We start from the raw sequence: 16,615 nt of genomic DNA, 5'->3' as shown, positions 1-16,615 counted from the left end.
TGACATCCTGTGGAGGCCTGATGAAACACTTTGGGAGACAACAGATTATTCCCTTTAACAAATATGCCAGTAGAAGAGAAAGCCTTTACTTAGATGTTCCATACCTTCCAAGGGATATGCTGACTCTGTCCATACACTGATAGTATTTATTAACTTATGCTGGGGAAAAGCATTTCGCCCTATTTTTTACATGTTATAATGCTTGGCCAGATTTTTCTATTGAAATTACCTGCATCAGGATTAGCCTTTCTAATTTACAGATTTGGTCATCCAATTCAGTAATGTCAATGGTTTGACAGGCTTTGTTACTATTTTTTGTAAAAGGCAATGAATAATGAGCTCCCAGGGAGTCATTGGGGGTTTTCACACTTGCTAACTATTAACCACCCATGGCTCCTAGACTGCAGAGCCAGACTTAAAGGCCCCAAATACAATTTATTTTAATCCCTGCTCAGGTTTTTATATAGGATCTTCGAAAATCCTTTCCAACTCAAACTAGAACAAACCTAAATGTCCAATAAATAGGGATTTGTACTTAAATTACAACTAATTAGAACAGACTATTATTTAGTCATTAAAAATGGTGGTAGATATGCCTTGCCAGAAATGTTAAAATAAGTTCATAAGAGAGAAGGAAAATAATATAGGTCAGAAACTCAGATCTAAAAGAAAGGAAAGTGTGAAGGAATAAGAGAAGATAAAATAAAATGATGTAAACCCCCTGCATCAGTCAGATTGGGCACTTGCCCCTACTCCCCCATCTCAGGCTTACACAAAAAAGTGTAAAATGAAAAAAAATCCTCCTTATCATGCATCCCATTCCCTTCCCCCTTTTTCCCTCCAAAGGGAGCCATTGTTACTATTTCCTTGAATATCATTCCAAAAAACATAGACATAAAAATTTTTATAATACTGTAGTTCTAAAAACTTATCAACATGTAAAATTAATCTTTCTATATTAGCTCTGATTTATTTTATTGTAATGACTGAAAAATAAAGTTTTCATATTTTTGTTTATTTATATTCCTCTTCTTGGTGAACTGAAATCTATCTGTAGACTTTGCCCCACTTTTTAAAAACAGAGTTCTTCTTTCCTAGGGTTTGAATGAGCTTTTCATTAATTAATTAAATCAGTCTTAACGCCTGTCATATGCTACAAGATTTTTTCTCCTAGTTTATTTGCTTTTAAAAAATCTTACGGAACTTTTCTTCAAATATAATTTCTTAAAAAACCAAAATATTTATAAACATTTATTTCTTGTCTTTGTTTTTTGATTTTGTGTACTGATCAGAAAGGCCTTCCCCACTCCCAAATCAGATTCATGGATTCTTCCAGAATATGTCTCAACCTTGGCACTATGGACATTTCGGACAGCATACTTTTTGTTGGGGTCTGTCCTGTGCGTTGTTAGAATGTTTAGCAACGTCCTTGGCCTCTATCCGCTAGATGCCAGTAGCATCCCCTGCTCTCCAGTTGTAATCACCAAAAATGTCTCCAGACATTGTGAAAAGCCCCCCAGGAGGACAAATTGCCACACACATCTCCCCACTTGGAGAACCACTGTTCTAGAACACACATAGGTGTATTTTTAATTACTGTAACATTTCAATCTTTGATTCAGTTAAGTTTTATTTTTGTTAAAGGAGTGAGATAGAAATATAGTTTTATTTTTTATTAAAAGTAGTCAGTAGTACCAATTCAATTTATCCCTCGTCTGAAAAGCCACGTTTGCCAAAGTCTAAACCTTCATATGAGTTCTATTCTTGTCTCAATGTTCTTTATTTTCTCTTTTTTCTCAGTACAAATCAGTTACATTTTAGTTATTATCAACTTCAAAATATACTTTAATATGTGGAGGGGCTTCACCTGCCCTCCCCCATCCTCAACCCTTCTTTTTTTGAGTTTCTTTGGCTATTGTGAAATAAGTTCTGTTTTAAAATTATTTTGTACTTTCTTTTTGTAATCTAGTAATAAAATATTCATTCTGCAAAACAAAACAGATTAACACAGTTTAATTTTGAAGAACCATGGCAATTTAAAAAATCCTGTTAGTCATTTAATGGCAATTCCTTTGATTTAAAGATTGATTTGGGGAAAATAAACATCTTTATGCTTTCACTACTGCATCTTGCTAGAAAGAATAAATTATATCTTTTATTTTACTTAACTGTTCCTTTACATCCCTCAGTAGAGTTTTAAAGTTTTCTTCATAAAACTTGCACATACTTCTTGTTAACTTTGTTTCTAGATACTTCATCATTTTATTGCTATTATAAATGTGCCCTCTATAGGAAGAGGTAATGGATAAATGGAAACATGTGAGTGGATTAACTCTTTGATGGAATGAAGAGAGATGAAATTAAAAACTTTTCAGTATGGTATCCTGAAAGTCTTACTCTTGCTACACAAATATGGTACTTAAACCAAACAATATATATATTTTTAAAATCAGGACACGGCACCTCCCTGCATTCATTATTGGCTCACCTAACCCTGTTCCCTCACTATTCACTGTTTTTAGTTCTCTATCAAATGATCTTTTGAGCTAATTAAAAGCAGGCTGGTTCTTGTTGACTATTTTAAAAAGAGAAGAGAAATAGAACAGAGAAAACCAATACAATAGAATATTTGACACAGTTATGAACAGGTGAAAGAAGAAATTAAAGTGACTAATAAATACACAAAAATGTGCTTACCTTCTCAAATATGAACCTTAAAAAGAGGAGGGGACATTTATTTGCCTAGGAGGCTGACAAATATGAAATTGATTGAGATATGCAGTGTTTGTTAGCATGGGCAGAGATAAGAGGTTTTCCATGTATCTCTGGTAGGATTTTAAATAGGTAAGATGATTTGGAAGGCAATTGGACATCTATGAAAATTTTGAATGTACACACCTTTTTCCCAGCTATTCCACCTTCCAGGGATTCCTGCAAATATACTCAAACAAACCCCCAAAGATCTGGGTACAAGCTGATAATTCTTTTGAGACACACTAGTTCAGGATCAGAAGTCCTTGGAATTGGATGCTGCCCATGTTCTCTCAGTTGTTAGATATTTCAAATATAATCACTATCTTTTTGCCCTTAGTTTTAGCAACTAGAAACCAAGGAAACTTACATAAATAAAAAAATCAAATGGCGGTATATCATTATTATTTGGATCATTGACCAGAAGTCAGAATGGCAGGACAAATTACTTCATTCTCCCAGACTTGAACAACTTCATCTGTCAGATGGGTATAATAATGAGTATTTCTTAGGGTTGTTTTCAGGAATAAGATATGTCAGGTATTTGCAGGCTGCCTGGCATGCTATTTACAATAAATGTTTTATTATTAATGATTCTGAGAGTCTCATTTTCATGCATTATTTTGCTTGATAAATATTTACTGGGCACCTCTGATGTGAGGCACTGTGCTAAATGCACAAAGATGTCATAATGAGCATACGTTTTAATAGGGGAGTCAAAGCAAAACAAAATAATTAGAAATTGTGGTGCTATGGAAAAAATAGAGAAAAGACTGAGTTAGATCTGTGGTTCTCAACAGAAGTGATCCCTCCACTTCCCCCTGCCATTTCCATGCCCTCTGGAGGACATCTGGCAGTGTCTGGTCACGTTTTGTTTGTCATAGTGTGGCAGGGAGGTGTTACTTGCAAGCCCTGGTTAGCGGCCAGGGGTGCTGCTAAACACCTACAATACACAGGGCAGTCACCACAACACAGAACCATCCACCCCAACCAGTAAGAGGGCTGTGGCAGGGAAACCCTGAGCAGCACTGGGAGTACCTAAATTTAGGTCAGATGGTCAAAACTCCTCTGAAGTGGCATTTAGGCCAAATTCTGACTGGGGAGAAACAGACCAGCAACAAGTGTGCAGGCCCGTCCCCATCCCTGGCCTCTGACTTGACAGGGACAAATAACCATGAAGAATCCCTACCTTAAGCATGCAGTACATATGCGCATATGGAGAAGGAATGCGCGATGGAGAGGCCTTTCATATTTCAGTTTGTAATACTTCTGTCTTGGTTGAATTTTTGAGGACAGCCTTTTTCTCTTTCAAATTAAAAAATGAGGGCAAAACACAGCAGGCAGGTGGGAAGAAGGCCTCTTGTAAAACTACAGGTAGATTTCAGAGAAGAGAGACTTGGAGCAACGTCCCCCATTCGCAGGGATCCCTGGTCTGGCTGGTCTCTGCTCTTCCCTGCCCTCCACCTTCTGTCAAAGAATGACAGACAACACCTAATTGAAAGCCAAATAATGTATGTCTAATACTTGGTTTCATGCCTTTTAGTTTTGTGTATTTCCTGTGTTATCTTGATTCTAAGAAAAAAAATAGCTACCATATAGGATGATTATTAAATGAGGTAACTTAAAGTGTTTTATAAGCTGCACAGCACAATACAGACACGAGATATTGAGACTAAAGGGAGACTAAAGCTATGCTCAACAAATTATCTTTTTGCTCTGTCCCCTTGATTCCAAACCCCCTCTGGATATAGAAAAATGAGGTTTGGCTAAAGGGGAAAAGAAGGACTGGGAAGAGAAGTGCAGGCTGGGAGAAAAGTGATTACAAACGAAAGTGGCAGCAGGAGCTACATTATTCAAGAGGGGAATAATCTTGATGGGGCTGATACCATCACACAAGATGGTTGGAGCCCAGCCCCTGGCCCTTGAAAAGACAATAATCAGCTTCTCCTTAAGCAGCCCAAGACCCTCTGACCTGAGATGTGAAAAGCTGATTATAGAAGCTCTGTGCAGTATTTGGAGCCTGGCAGTCTGCATATTTTATTAAAAATATCTGTCCCCCTGAGACTACAAGCAAAAGGGGTGCAATGCCTGTGTGAGTCATCATTCCTTCACCTAAGACAGTGCTGGGATGGAAATCATGCTTAATCAATGGTTGCTGGGTAGATGAATGAAACAAACACATTCTTCCATCACTTTATATTCCTAGCATGTGTATGTGTGTGTATATACATACTGCATGTATTTCTAGCATATTTCCTTTTATGTTTCTTTTTGAGTTTTTGCCTTTGGAAGGTTTGCAGCTGGTGAAAAGTAACTTACTTATACAACTGTTTCTTTTCTTGGCCTTGAGGCAGCTTCAGAAGATAAAACCCCAAATGGAACTAAGTGTGCCTGGAGGGGAAACAAAAATAATGGTTAGAAACGTTTATCAGCAGCCTTCTTAAGCACCAAGCACCATTTCACTAATACACAATTTTTCAATTTAGTTGACATTCACACGAATTCAGCAAATAATACGTAGCAAAAGTGAATCCATATAATTTTTTTAGCACTGTTAAGAATCTCTCATAAGTCATCGGATCTCTCTTACAGGGAGGCCCTGCCTGGGACATTAAAGGACTGACAGAGCCAGAACTGAAACTTGTTTTTCCACCTTGAGAAAAGCAAATAAACAAAAAAATAGTCTAAGCAACTGCTGGCTTTTCGAGCCCACTCTTTCGGGTTGTCCTCCTTGTTTGTGTTAAGCAGAACCCAGGCACAGGCACTTTCTCCCAGAATGCACGAACAAGCCGCAGCCGTGAACAAGGTTAGGTCCAGCCGCGGGGATGGGAGTTTCTACTAGAGGAGCCATCAGGCAGAACTGTGTTCCCTTTTAGAGCATCTCGCCAGCTTTGATAACTGCTTCCAAACGATTCGCTCGAGTAGAAGCTGGGCATTGGCGGGCTCAGGCCGGACCTCCAGCTAGAGTTTAAAGTTCGCCCTTTTTTTTTTCCTCCTTGCCATTTGAAAGCAGCCTTTAATTCCCTCCGCCCCTGCCCCCTCCCCTGCAAAGTTTGTTTTCTAGCCACAAACTCGCTTCAACTCTCGGTTTCCATTTCGGTGGGTCGAGAATCGCTGTAACCAGCCAAGTTCACTAAGACGAAGTAGAAATCTCTGTATACATAATGAGAGCCACCACGCGGCCAAGCGTAACCACGCAGGAGGAAATATTTTCATCCGGAGCCGCTGAAAGCGGGCAGGGGGAGGGTTAAGCCGACCCGAAGGCGTGTTTTGTTGAGCGGCTTCGAAAGCGGCCGAGGCAGCCGAAGCGGCCTTCGAAGTTAGCAAACAAAGCGTCTCCCCAGTAACCGCGCGGTTCCAGACGAGGCTCCTGCCGCTCCGGCCGCGGAGCCGCGGCGGCCGGCGGGCTCCTCCTCCCGGAGTCTCCCCTCGCACCCTCCCTCTGGCTCGCCAACGGACGCGAGCCACCAATCCCGGCCACAAACAACCTTCAAACGCAGGCACCGAGCGGCGCTCCAACGGGCGCCCCTCCCGGCCGCACATCTGTCCCGCACTCGGACTCAGCCGCTGATTCATCTCCCGCCAGGCGGGGGAAGGAACTGCGCTCCGGCGAGCTGCGGGGGAGCTTCCAGGCTGGTGGTTCTCCCCAGGACCACGTTTCTCCTTTGCCGTTTGCAGTGTGTGTCCTCTTAGGTGCCGAGCAGTCGGCAAACCACAGAAGAAAAAAAAAATTCTAAGGTTGCTGCCTGCTTAGAGTGACGCTGTTTTCCTTGTTTATTCATTTTAAGCCCCCTAATTGGGAAAACCACCCAGGGTTTATAAACTCTGGCCTGAATTAACTCTCCGGGCGGGGGTGTCTTTTTTTGGGAGGGTGAGTGGCGGGGAGGCTGTCTTTAATTTTCAGAGCAATCCCAACACTGAGGCTCCAAAGTCTAGTTAGTCACCGTTTGGCTCCCTTAGTCGTCCTTGGGTTCAGCCGTATTTCCACGGAGCTTCTGCCGGCCTCTCCGTCGAGGTTACAAAACAAAAACAGCACAGAGCCGAAACTGGAGGCCGACTCGGTCGCTGACGTCTCTACTAGGTTTATTTACGGTTTGGGTGTTTTTTTTAAGTGACGGGGAAAGTCTTACTGTGGCATGCAACAGTTCGTTTACTTCAAAACATCGGGACACACACGAAAAACTAGACCCAGAGGAAAGGGCGGGGAAAGTCATGCATTTCTTGATATTAGCCAAACAGCATCTGGTTTTTAGAAAGGGTAATTTCATCAAGGCAATCCTGCTGGAGTCCTAACTCTCAACCAAAATAAACCAACAGCAACATGTGTTTACTCAATGGCTAGTTTCTGTTTGAAATACTGGAGGGGAAAGGGGGTCCCCTGGCAGAGTTTAAGTCCTAAAAGTAGGCACTGTTTACCGACACAGAAGAGCAGCCCCAGTGTGGTCGCCCCCTTCCCTTAAAGGCGCCAGCTACCCCGGTACTCATGTGGGGGTGTCAGGCCGAGTTGCAGTGGGGCGGATGCGCGCCCGGGCAGTCCCCAGGCAGAGACTTTTAAAGAGCATGTGAGCATGACAAATGTCTGTCCGCAACGTGTTAGATTTTGAAACTGCTTTGCAATTCAGTCCGGAACTCGCAGCTTTAGCCCGGGGGAAAAGACAGTCGCCTGGGGTGTCTGTGCCTCATCCTCCCTTCCTCCACCCCCGTCGCTGTTGGAGGAAGAGCCCGGGGTGGAGAAGGGTGCGACGCGCCGCGCCCGCGTGTCAATGGCAGCCGCGCATTCTGGAAGAAGTTGGTTCTTGTCCCGAATACTTTTCCTGCGGTGCCCCGCCCCTTGAATCAGAAGCAGCTGTCTTCTCCTGCGGCTAGAGCCGGGACGGTGGAGTTTGGGGCAGCTGTCAAAAACGGAGAGGGGTGCCTTTTCTTCCCTGAGGTGGAGGCGGGGAAGGACGGGGCGGCCTTTTTTCCATCTTTTGCAATTTCCTAACCGAACGCACGCTTGCCAGCCCCGGGAAGAAAGGCCCAAAGGAGAAACCCGGCGTTCGGCGTGTCGCCAAGCGTGGATGCGGGCAGCGTGCGCGCAGCGGGGAGAAAGGATCTGGTTTCTGGGCTCAGCCGCCCCCACGAGGAACGGGTGACAGCGGCCAGGGAGGCGTGGAGTGAGGCGCCGCTTGGTGTAGCCCTCCCACTGGAAGGTGCGGGGGAGGGGCGGCGGGGCGGGCGGGGGACCGGGCGGGCGGCTGGGGGCGGAGGCAGGACCTCCAGTACCTTCCCTCCTTGACTCTCTGACAGCGCCGAGGTGCGCCGAACCGGAGCGGGGAACAAAGGAGCGGAGTAGGGAGGGGAGTGAGTTGGACGAGGGAGAGCCCCCGGCTGGCTGCCAGAAGATCCCGGCGGGAGGAAGCCCAAGTGTCACTCGAATTCCACCCAAGAAGCGGGCGCCTGGGATCCGAACGCCTTGTTTAGCAATAACGGCAGGAGCCTGTCCTAGAACTTAAGGGAGAGTTGGCCGAGTCGCTTGTCCCCTTCGCCCCCACTCCTTGGCCCCTCGAGACCACAGTATTGCCTGGCTCTGGAAGGGGAGCTCCAGGATGAAAAGCAAGAAAGGTAAGGCTCCGCGGACTGTGCGCACTGTGGCCGCCAGGTCTGGGGAAACGTGCTCGCGGGGCCTCGCTGGGCTTGGGGAAAGAGTGACTTGGTGGACTTCTCAGCCCGGGGGCTCTGAGGCTGGAACCGCGGCGGCTCTCTTTGTTGAGGCTGCGTCTTAAACGGCAGTTGCTGTTTACCTTCTAGACACAGCATGAGGGGCTGTTGTGGGGAGACTGGCCTCTCCACGCTACTGGCACGTTGTCAAGAAGCAGGCTCACCGCCTTGTTTGTGCGTCTCCAAGTTTCATTGTCTCACCGACACCCCATGTTCCGCGGAACAGCCGCATGGCTTCTGTTTCTCGCGGGCGGGGGTGTGGGCCCGGGTCGGGGGGACCCTCGCCCCGCTTTGCTTCGTCGGGATCTGGGGCGGCCGGGACCGCGGCGCCGCAGCGCCTTTGTTTGAAAGTTGGGCTCCGGGGCCCCCACTCACTCCCAGCTGGGCCCGGGCACTCTTCTCTAGGGATGGGGTATTTTAACAATTGAAGGAATGCGACTTTGGCCCCCAGATCGCCCTGGGGTGTCGGTAGGTTTGGCAAGGTAGACTTTAAGAAATTCCCAGCCTCTGAAAGTTTTCCCACGAGGAATTTGGGGCACGATGAAGAGTGAGGACCGAGGGCGAGCACCTTAAAAGCGGCGTGTAGTCAGAATGAGTCCAACTGTGACAAACAGGCTTGGTTGTAAGTGCAAAGAGTGAGTCTGTCATTGTTTCCACGAAGCGTTCTGGAAGCGTTACAACTAAAACTTGCCGTCAGTGTGGTTTAAAAACAAAACAGAAAGGGGAACAAAAAAAGAAACACCATGAAAGGTAAAAAAATGTGAACTCCCTTTTGAAGTTAACTTTTGAGTCCCCGACTGGGAAGTACCCCCGAATGTTCCGTGGTAGCCGGAGTTGGCTTTTCTGTTGTGATTTATGTGGAGTGGTTCAAAACAGAAGTTAATCGCTCGGGAAAGCCAGCGCGGGAGCCGGGCCGGCGTGGGGGGGAGGCGCTGCTGCGCATGCCCAGGAACGTCCCCGAGTTTTTGTAACTCACATTCTTTCAGACTAGTCCAGTAAATCACAGTAAAAACAGTTGTGTTAGACCCGGACAGTCTCAAACCTCTCAAGGTCCCTCGGCCACGTTTTTATTCCGGAAGTCTGTTCTTTTGACTCTGGGCTGGTCACTTTGACACACGCTGGGCCTCTCACCTCGTGGTCTCTCTCATCCAGAGTGAAATAAAAAACCCAAACCCGGGGCGTTCGCAGCAGTTGGTGGTTGGACTCCCTGCGTCCCTCCCCAAGGGCCGGTGAGAACGCGGGCCTTCAAGGTTGGACGTTTCACAGGCTGAGAAAACGGGTGCAGGGGACAGACAGCCCGGCGTGCCCTTTGGCAGGCCGTGTCAACTCGGGCAGGACTGACAGGTCTGGGTCTTACTGGAAGGCGTTTTTTCGCCTAGTGAAACTGACTGGGGTGCGTGGCAGGGGGGAGGTGTTTCTGAGGAGTGATTCCTAAGAGCCGAAAGCAAAGCTGGTTTCCGCCGGGGGCGGGCTCCCCCCATTGTTCGGGCTCCCGTGAAGCTGGCCGTGATTAGTCCCCGGGGTGCAGCACTCGGGGTCCCCGCCCCGCAGGCTCTCCTCATCCCTAACCCCAGCGCTCCTCGCCCTCCCTGGCGCTCCCCACTTGGGACTCCTAGGCATACCCCCACCCCGAGACTGAGACCCGCCGGCCTGTCAGCAGCCCCGGGCGCTCAAGGGCCTACTACTGAGCGCAGGCTCGTGGAAACAATGAAAGGTGACGTGCTGGAGGGGAAACTTTGCGGCTGGTTGGGAGCCCCTGCGGGGGAGCGGAGATTGCAGAGGTTGCCCAGGTTTCTTTCCCTTTTTAGGTTTTCCTGGCAGATTTTGTGGGGTGGGCAGACCACTCGGTGTTGAGATTCACCGCCTCGTTTCTAGTTTCTGGTAATCTGAAACTCCGAAGTTCTCCGGCTCGCTAACTTGTAGGTTGCAGAGCGGGCTGCAGTGGGGCTGAGGAGCTCGCAGGAACAAAAGCTCGTGGCGGTGCTCGCGCCGCCCCCTCCCCCTGCCGGGCCCTGGGCGCGCCCTCGCCGTCCCGGCCCCCGACCCGCACCCTCACGCCTAAGACTACCGTGCGGGGGGCCGGCGTCCGGAGTCGCCCCCGCCGGACCCTGCAAGAACTCTGTCCCTCCTCCTGGCTTGTAGAGGTAGACTGTCTGTTTTGTGTAAGTCTCTGAAAACCTTTTCAAGTCTTCGTGAAAACAAAAGCGCCTTAAACTCTCTGGTACAGCCCGGGACTTGATAGGATTGGCTTGTGATAATAGTGGCTCGTCTTAGAAAGCGGCCGATGCTCAAAAGATCTCCCCAGACGACTTTAAAACAAGCAGAAGGTAGGTTCACTGAAGAAAATCCCCGAAGTCTTTTTTCTTTCAGTGCCTGTAACAATGTGGAATTCTTGTTTCAGAGTTGCTGTGTGTCTGGGTCCAGCCTAGCGCACTTGGGAGTTAGTGCCTGGGGTGTTAAGTACTATTCGTGTCGCATCTTCTGAGAAACTGGTCAGGAAATTTGTTAGGTTAGATTTACTTTTTCTGATCATATGCTGTAACTTCTCTTTCGGTTATTCTTATTTGTAGATTCCTTTCTAGTATCTTTCAGATTTTTTTTCCCCCAAGTCCAGGTAAACAATCTCTCTCTCTCTGGCCTTCCCCACATCCCCCACTTCCTCCACCCCGAGTTCCTATTAAGAAAAGATGTCTTTTTAGAGCTGTGGGATTCATAGGCCATCTTGAGGCTCTCTAAATATTTCCTTGTATGTGGATGAACTACAAGAGGCTTGTGATCCCCGCACCGTCCCCCACCACATTTTTTAAAAGGTAAGCAAAGCAAGACGTTTGGAAACAAGTCGTAACCGGGAAACTTTTCAAAAGCTCTGTTACAATAGGAAATGAGTAACGTGGAAAAAGTCTTTTTGTTTTTCCAAGTTGAGCCACAATCCGGAGGGAGAGTTTTAATGAAAACAGTCCTGACAGCAGCAAACGTGGTTTGCAGCAGTGAAATAATCAGCTGGTGTGGAGCCCAGGAACTGAAGTCTTAACTTCCTGTTACTTCAGCTTTTGTGCACATATTGGAAATATTTGTTAAAGAGGTCCAGAGGCCTGGCATTCATTTATTTAAATGAACTCAGAGTAAAGTCACACTGTAGTCTGGTGTTGCTTAACTGCAACCTGCCTTTGTGTGTCACTAACCTATTCTAAAAGAACAGGCTTCTTGTCAAACTAAGTAAGCAGATCAAAGGGCAGGCTTCAGGGTATTTTTTTTTTTGTTTGCTTGCTTCAAACGCTGTTATTATCAGTTTACAGTTGGGAATTCACTGTTGAGTGAGCAAATTTTAGCTCTTTTTCTAAAAAGAGGGAGGAGGGTACTAGCCTTGAAGAATGTCTGGCTTTTCAGACGTTAAATAATCTAAAAAAATTGCTTTATTCAAATTTGCTTTAGTCATTTGGTTACTTGACACATTCTTTTAAAAGCTAGGTTTCTTTCGCACAGCAAATGTCAAACAGGATCTCGTTTATAATTTCTTAAGTTTTTTATTAAGAGCTCTTTAGCCAGATTTAAGTATGGGTTTTAAAAGTTCCTCGTCTTCCCCTCAACAGTGAAAGCAGTTTCAATTTTAAATGTGCCTTTTTTTTTTTTTTTAAGCAGTTTAATGAAATCTGGGAAGGGAAATGGCAAATACATAGCAATTAAAACTTAGGATTCTTGTGTGGTTTAATGATAGCTGTTTGCTAAGCCTTGAGCTGAAATGAATTTGCAAGATTTTCCTACTCTTTTGTTAGAACTTGCTTTACTTTGTCTTTGGAAGGATCTGCCTTTTCTGTGAACTCTCCCTCAGTACCTTCTGCCCCCTGCAGTCCAAAACTACAAATGTGTTACCAAGTCAGACTCAGTAACTGTAAGGTATCTCAGCAGCAAATCATTGAACTGAAGTAGCCTTTTGAGTTTCATTGTTTTAATATGCCTTAAAAGGATGTGTTTTTAAATTTTTCTTTGAAATACAATGAATAATTTATCACTATGAGGAATATTATGTTTTTATTTCCTATCTAGATCAAGTACTCAAAGTTGTGTGAACAAAGTTAATGCATACCTTTAAATTTCTTATTTTAATTAATTTCCTTTGTATAGAAATACCGGTGTTTTCAAGCATGCCGTAGTTCATAGTTCATTTATATTTTAAAAGTTCTAGATTGTCTTCAAAAAGAGGATTTCTTTCGTCATTCAGTTACCTATTGTAGTTTTGAAAGGGAGGAGGGTTAATAGCTCTTTCAATTCGAGTTTTTTAAAGTTCAAAATTATGGATAAATATCTAAAAGGCCTAGGTCTGAGCTTCTCTTGAACCCCATGTGTATGTGCGATGTAGATATTTGTTCTCTATGGCTTGTGAATTCTTAAAATTTCTGGAAGGATTAAAGTACTTAGAGACAAAGGAGAGTTTCCTCTGGGAGTTGCATATTCAGTTTTCTTTGTCATGGAATAACTGAAGACCAAACTCTGTTTTTTTGGTGTGTAGTATTAGGTTCAGATTAAACTGGCAGCTGAAATTCATGGAAATTTAAAACTCTTAATTCTGTATTAGGCATCTTTTGACATTTTGCTAATGTACAATTAGTGGAATATTTTTTTGTAATGAAACTGAGCACTCAGTGGTTGGTTGTATTTAGTGAAAGGTGCCTACAATTGTCCATTAAAAGTTAGATGTTTGGTTTCAGTAGCATGAAAAAGCAATGATGTGGATTTGGCAGAAAATTTGGACATACATTTTATCTTTAGAATGCTAACTGGGTTCCGTGTGTGCTTTTCCTTATCTATCAGTGAAAAAATTTCAAACCTTCAATGGAAGAAGGGGGAAGAACAGCATTTTAAAAGGTATATTAGAACACTCATTGTTTTACCTGGTTAACAGTGAACTCAGAGAAAGTTGTTAGACACATTCCATCTGCTGTAACTCCTTTCCTGTTTCCCATGTGGCAGGCTATTTTCACTTTGTCTCCTCTTCTGAACTAGATGATTTTTCTGAGACTCATTCAAAAGGAATGTGAGAAGTTAAATCCTTTATGAAAGTAGGTATGAACAGCCATCTGATGATTGGTTGAGACTCTAGACTATAACTTAACTCTTGAGACTTTGAATGTGCTCTGGTATCTCAAGACAGAAAACACAGGCCTTTGGCTTGGCTCTAGGTAGCAGAGAAAATGTGGTTATATGAATGGTCAGAAGAAGGGAGTTTTGCATGAAGAGCTCTACTGATAAAAGGCCTTTGTCCTTTGCTAGGTGTTGTTGCCGTGTCTGGCAGTGAGACTGAGGATGATGACAGCATGGACATCCCCCTGGATCTCTCCTCTTCTGCTGGCTCAGGCAAGAGAAGGCGAAGGGGCAACCTGCCCAAAGAATCCGTTCAGATTCTCCGAGATTGGCTGTATGAGCACCGATACAATGCCTATCCCTCAGAGCAAGAAAAAGCATTACTGTCCCAACAGACACACTTATCTACACTACAGGTAAGGAAAGGGAACACAGGTGTATGTATGCACACGGGTCCCCCCCTCCTCAAGTCATTTTATAGCATTCCTGTATGTCAAGTCATTAAGCACTTCCCCGCTCAGAAAAAAAAGGAATATCTCTTTCTTGTTAACTTTATAGCACTAAAAGCTAAAACTGGCTATTTAGAGAAACAAATACTTGACAGTAATCTGTCAAACAGCATTTCCTTTAATGCCTTTATGCAACAAACATAAAAAGGAGGTTAAATCTTACTCTCTTGCCTAGGAAACTGGTTTGATGTTTAAACAAGGACAGACTTCAGTGAGGAAATTCATGCTGTGTCTATTGACACAGTCATTTGATCTGGTAAAAATCAGTAACTGGGAGGAGTGGCCCTTCTCATACAGCAAAGGTTTTCCTGTAGTTGATTAACTTAAACGCTGCAATAGTAAGTAACAGGTTAATATGGGAGGCAGTTAAAAGGAAGTTTCCCTCCCTAAAATCATTTTCAGACATTTGAGAACTTGTACCTTTTTCTTCCTCTTGAGAAGGTTGAAGGGTGATGAAACAAAAAGGGGAATTTGTACTAGAAGAGGAGGTTTATGACAGGAAGCTGCTCTTTTTTCTTGACTGGGCTCAAATACCTTGAAATAACTGTAAGTTCCAATAAGCCTTTTTATGCCTTTAATGCAAAGAGAGAGGTCAATTGGCCATCCAGGGTGGCAGGTTCCCAAAACGTCTTTGCTGAGTGTTAAAGTGTACCCATATGATTTCAGGTCTGTAATTGGTTCATCAACGCCCGCCGCAGGCTCCTCCCAGACATGCTGAGAAAAGATGGCAAAGATCCAAATCAGTTCACAATTTCCCGCCGTGGGGCCAAGATTTCCGAAGCGAGCTCTGTGGAGTCAGCAATGGGCATCAAAAACTTTATGCCAGCTTTAGAGGAGAGCCCATTTCATTCCTGTACAGCTGGACCAAACCCAGCCCTACGGAGGCCACTGTCTCCTAAGACATCATCTCCAGGATCAGTTTTGGCTCGCCCGTCCGTGATCTGTCATACCACTGTGACTGCATTGAAAGATGTACCTTTCTCTCTTTGCCAGCCAGTTGGTGTGGGACAAAACACAGATACTCAGCAGATAGCAGCCAGCAACTTTACAGACACCTCTCTCATATACCCAGAGGACACATGTAAATCTGGGCCAAGCACAAACACACAGAATGGTCTTTTCAACACTCCTCCCCCTACTCCACCGGACCTCAACCAGGACTTCAGCGGATTTCAGCTCCTCGTGGATGTTGCACTCAAAAGGGCTGCCGAGATGGAGCGTCAGGCCAAACTTACAGCTTAACCCTTCTTCCAGTAAAACAGTTCTCACAAATGTTATGATTGCCGGGGTGATGGCAAGAGATGAATTGCATTATTTTATATATTTTTTTATTAATATTTGCACATGGGATTGCTAAAATGAAGCTTCCTGTTACTGAGATGTCTTCAATGGAATAGTCATTCCAAGAACTATAAACTCAAAGCTACTGTAGAAACAAAGAGTTTTCTTTCTAAAATGTTTCTTGGTAGATTATTCATAATGTGAGATGGTTCCCAAGATCATGTGATTTTTTTTTTCCCTCCCCTTCCCTTTTTTTGTTGTTTTTTCAGACTGTGCAATACTTATAGAGAACCTATAGCATCTTCTCATTCCCAATGTGGAACAGGATGCCCACAAACTCCCTAATTAATAAATTTTCAAATTTTTTTTCAAACAAGTATGAATCTAGTTGATTGATGCCCTTTTTTTCATGATGTAATAAACTATTTTCTTTAAAATTTACTGTAATGCAGAGTATTTTGTTGAAGGAGACACTTACAAAAATGAGTAAGAATATAGCACCCCCAGGTGCAGAAAGTTGGGCGTAGGGTGGAGCATGAGTTAGGGGGCTGTCACCAATTCTTTAAAGAACTGTGGACAACAAACAAGCCAGTATGTATAAACAGGATGTGTGATATTTACTCTTGATAGGAGACCCTTCAACCTTTACTTAAAACTGCCCAACAAATTGAAATGAATCATTCCATCAGTGTTTAACTAACCACTAATTCCCTTGGTGATCTGTCCTGCATAATTTAAGGCATGGCAAGTGTTGAAAAGAAAGGTTAAAAAGCACCTGATCATAGCTTACGTTTTCATAAGTAAACAGCCCAAGCACCCTCAGATTTGCTTCTCCTCTTCCACACTACCCTTTAAAATAAACTGTTCAGTGGTACAATGAAGTATTCAAATACAGTGTTAATTTGTTCAGAGATCACCTCAAAACATTTTTTGAAGTGGGTAAAACTGGGGATTCGTCTCCGGTGGGATTCTTAGTGTATTAGGTTTATTTTCTAAGGCTACAGCTTGTGCAATATGTTGCCACACACAAGTGAAGTTTGTTGGGATAGACAATTACAAAGCCAGCATGGCTGGAAGGGAATTGATGGTGTTCCTTTCACTTACATGGTTGAGCAGATTTGTCACATGCCACAAAACCATTCTCTGTAGTCATGCTTAGTATGAGGTTTCTTTGTTATAGTCATATTCTTTCCAGCCCTGTCTCAATTATGAATTGTTTAAGCTGAGGGATCATCAGAGCTCCAATACTGAGTGAGTGAAAGGGTGCTGTATCCTGTGAGCTATGTATCTTTGAA

General features: G+C 44.4%; 1 protein-coding gene and 1 long non-coding RNA gene across 9 annotated transcripts in view; one reads left to right on the top strand and one right to left on the bottom strand.

The window, feature by feature from the left end:
• Window positions 1-7,257, bottom strand: part of LOC108395760 (uncharacterized) — a 48,439-nt gene extending 41,182 nt beyond the window's left edge. The window contains exons 1-3 of one of the 2 annotated variants that reach the window (XR_005061344.2): window positions 6,696-7,257; window positions 6,240-6,439; window positions 5,071-5,142 (exon numbers count right to left, since the gene is read on the bottom strand). This is a non-coding gene — a long non-coding RNA (uncharacterized lncRNA). The other variant, XR_001852754.3, reaches the window with a different exon arrangement.
• Window positions 7,258-7,479: 222 nt separating this feature from the next.
• On the top strand, window positions 7,480-15,757 carry TGIF1 (TGFB induced factor homeobox 1). Of its 7 annotated transcripts, XM_073212864.1 has the most exons (5): window positions 7,480-7,662; window positions 7,755-7,943; window positions 8,041-8,355; window positions 13,720-13,946; window positions 14,706-15,757. In XM_073212864.1, exons 3-5 carry the CDS (start codon window positions 8,340-8,342, stop codon window positions 15,279-15,281), a joined length of 819 nt encoding a protein of 272 aa, XP_073068965.1. In that variant the 5' UTR covers window positions 7,480-7,662; window positions 7,755-7,943; window positions 8,041-8,339; the 3' UTR covers window positions 15,282-15,757. The 7 variants fall into 7 exon arrangements, with proteins under 7 accessions (XP_073068965.1, XP_036874275.1, XP_036874298.1 ...); XM_037018380.2 differs by having other exon boundaries at window positions 7,650-7,943; XM_037018403.2 differs by lacking the exons at window positions 7,480-7,662; window positions 8,041-8,355 and having other exon boundaries at window positions 7,743-7,943.
• Window positions 15,758-16,615: the final 858 nt, after the last annotated feature.

This window comes from Manis javanica, chromosome 9, assembly GCF_040802235.1.
Source record: "Manis javanica isolate MJ-LG chromosome 9, MJ_LKY, whole genome shotgun sequence".
Classification (NCBI taxonomy): Eukaryota; Metazoa; Chordata; class Mammalia; order Pholidota; family Manidae; genus Manis; species Manis javanica.
The sequence above is the reverse complement of the archived record's forward strand: the minus strand, read 5'-3'. Positions and strand labels throughout refer to the sequence as shown.

Coding starts and splice junctions, on each gene's coding strand:
- TGIF1 (XM_017658270.3), top strand. CDS start 10,736: ATGCTCAAAAGATCTCCCCAGACGACTTTAAAACAAGCAGAAG. Junction 10,779..13,719: donor GACTTTAAAACAAGCAGAAG/GTAGGTTCACTG, acceptor GTCCTTTGCTAG/GTGTTGTTGCCGTGTCTGGC. Junction 13,947..14,705: donor CACACTTATCTACACTACAG/GTAAGGAAAGGG, acceptor ATATGATTTCAG/GTCTGTAATTGGTTCATCAA.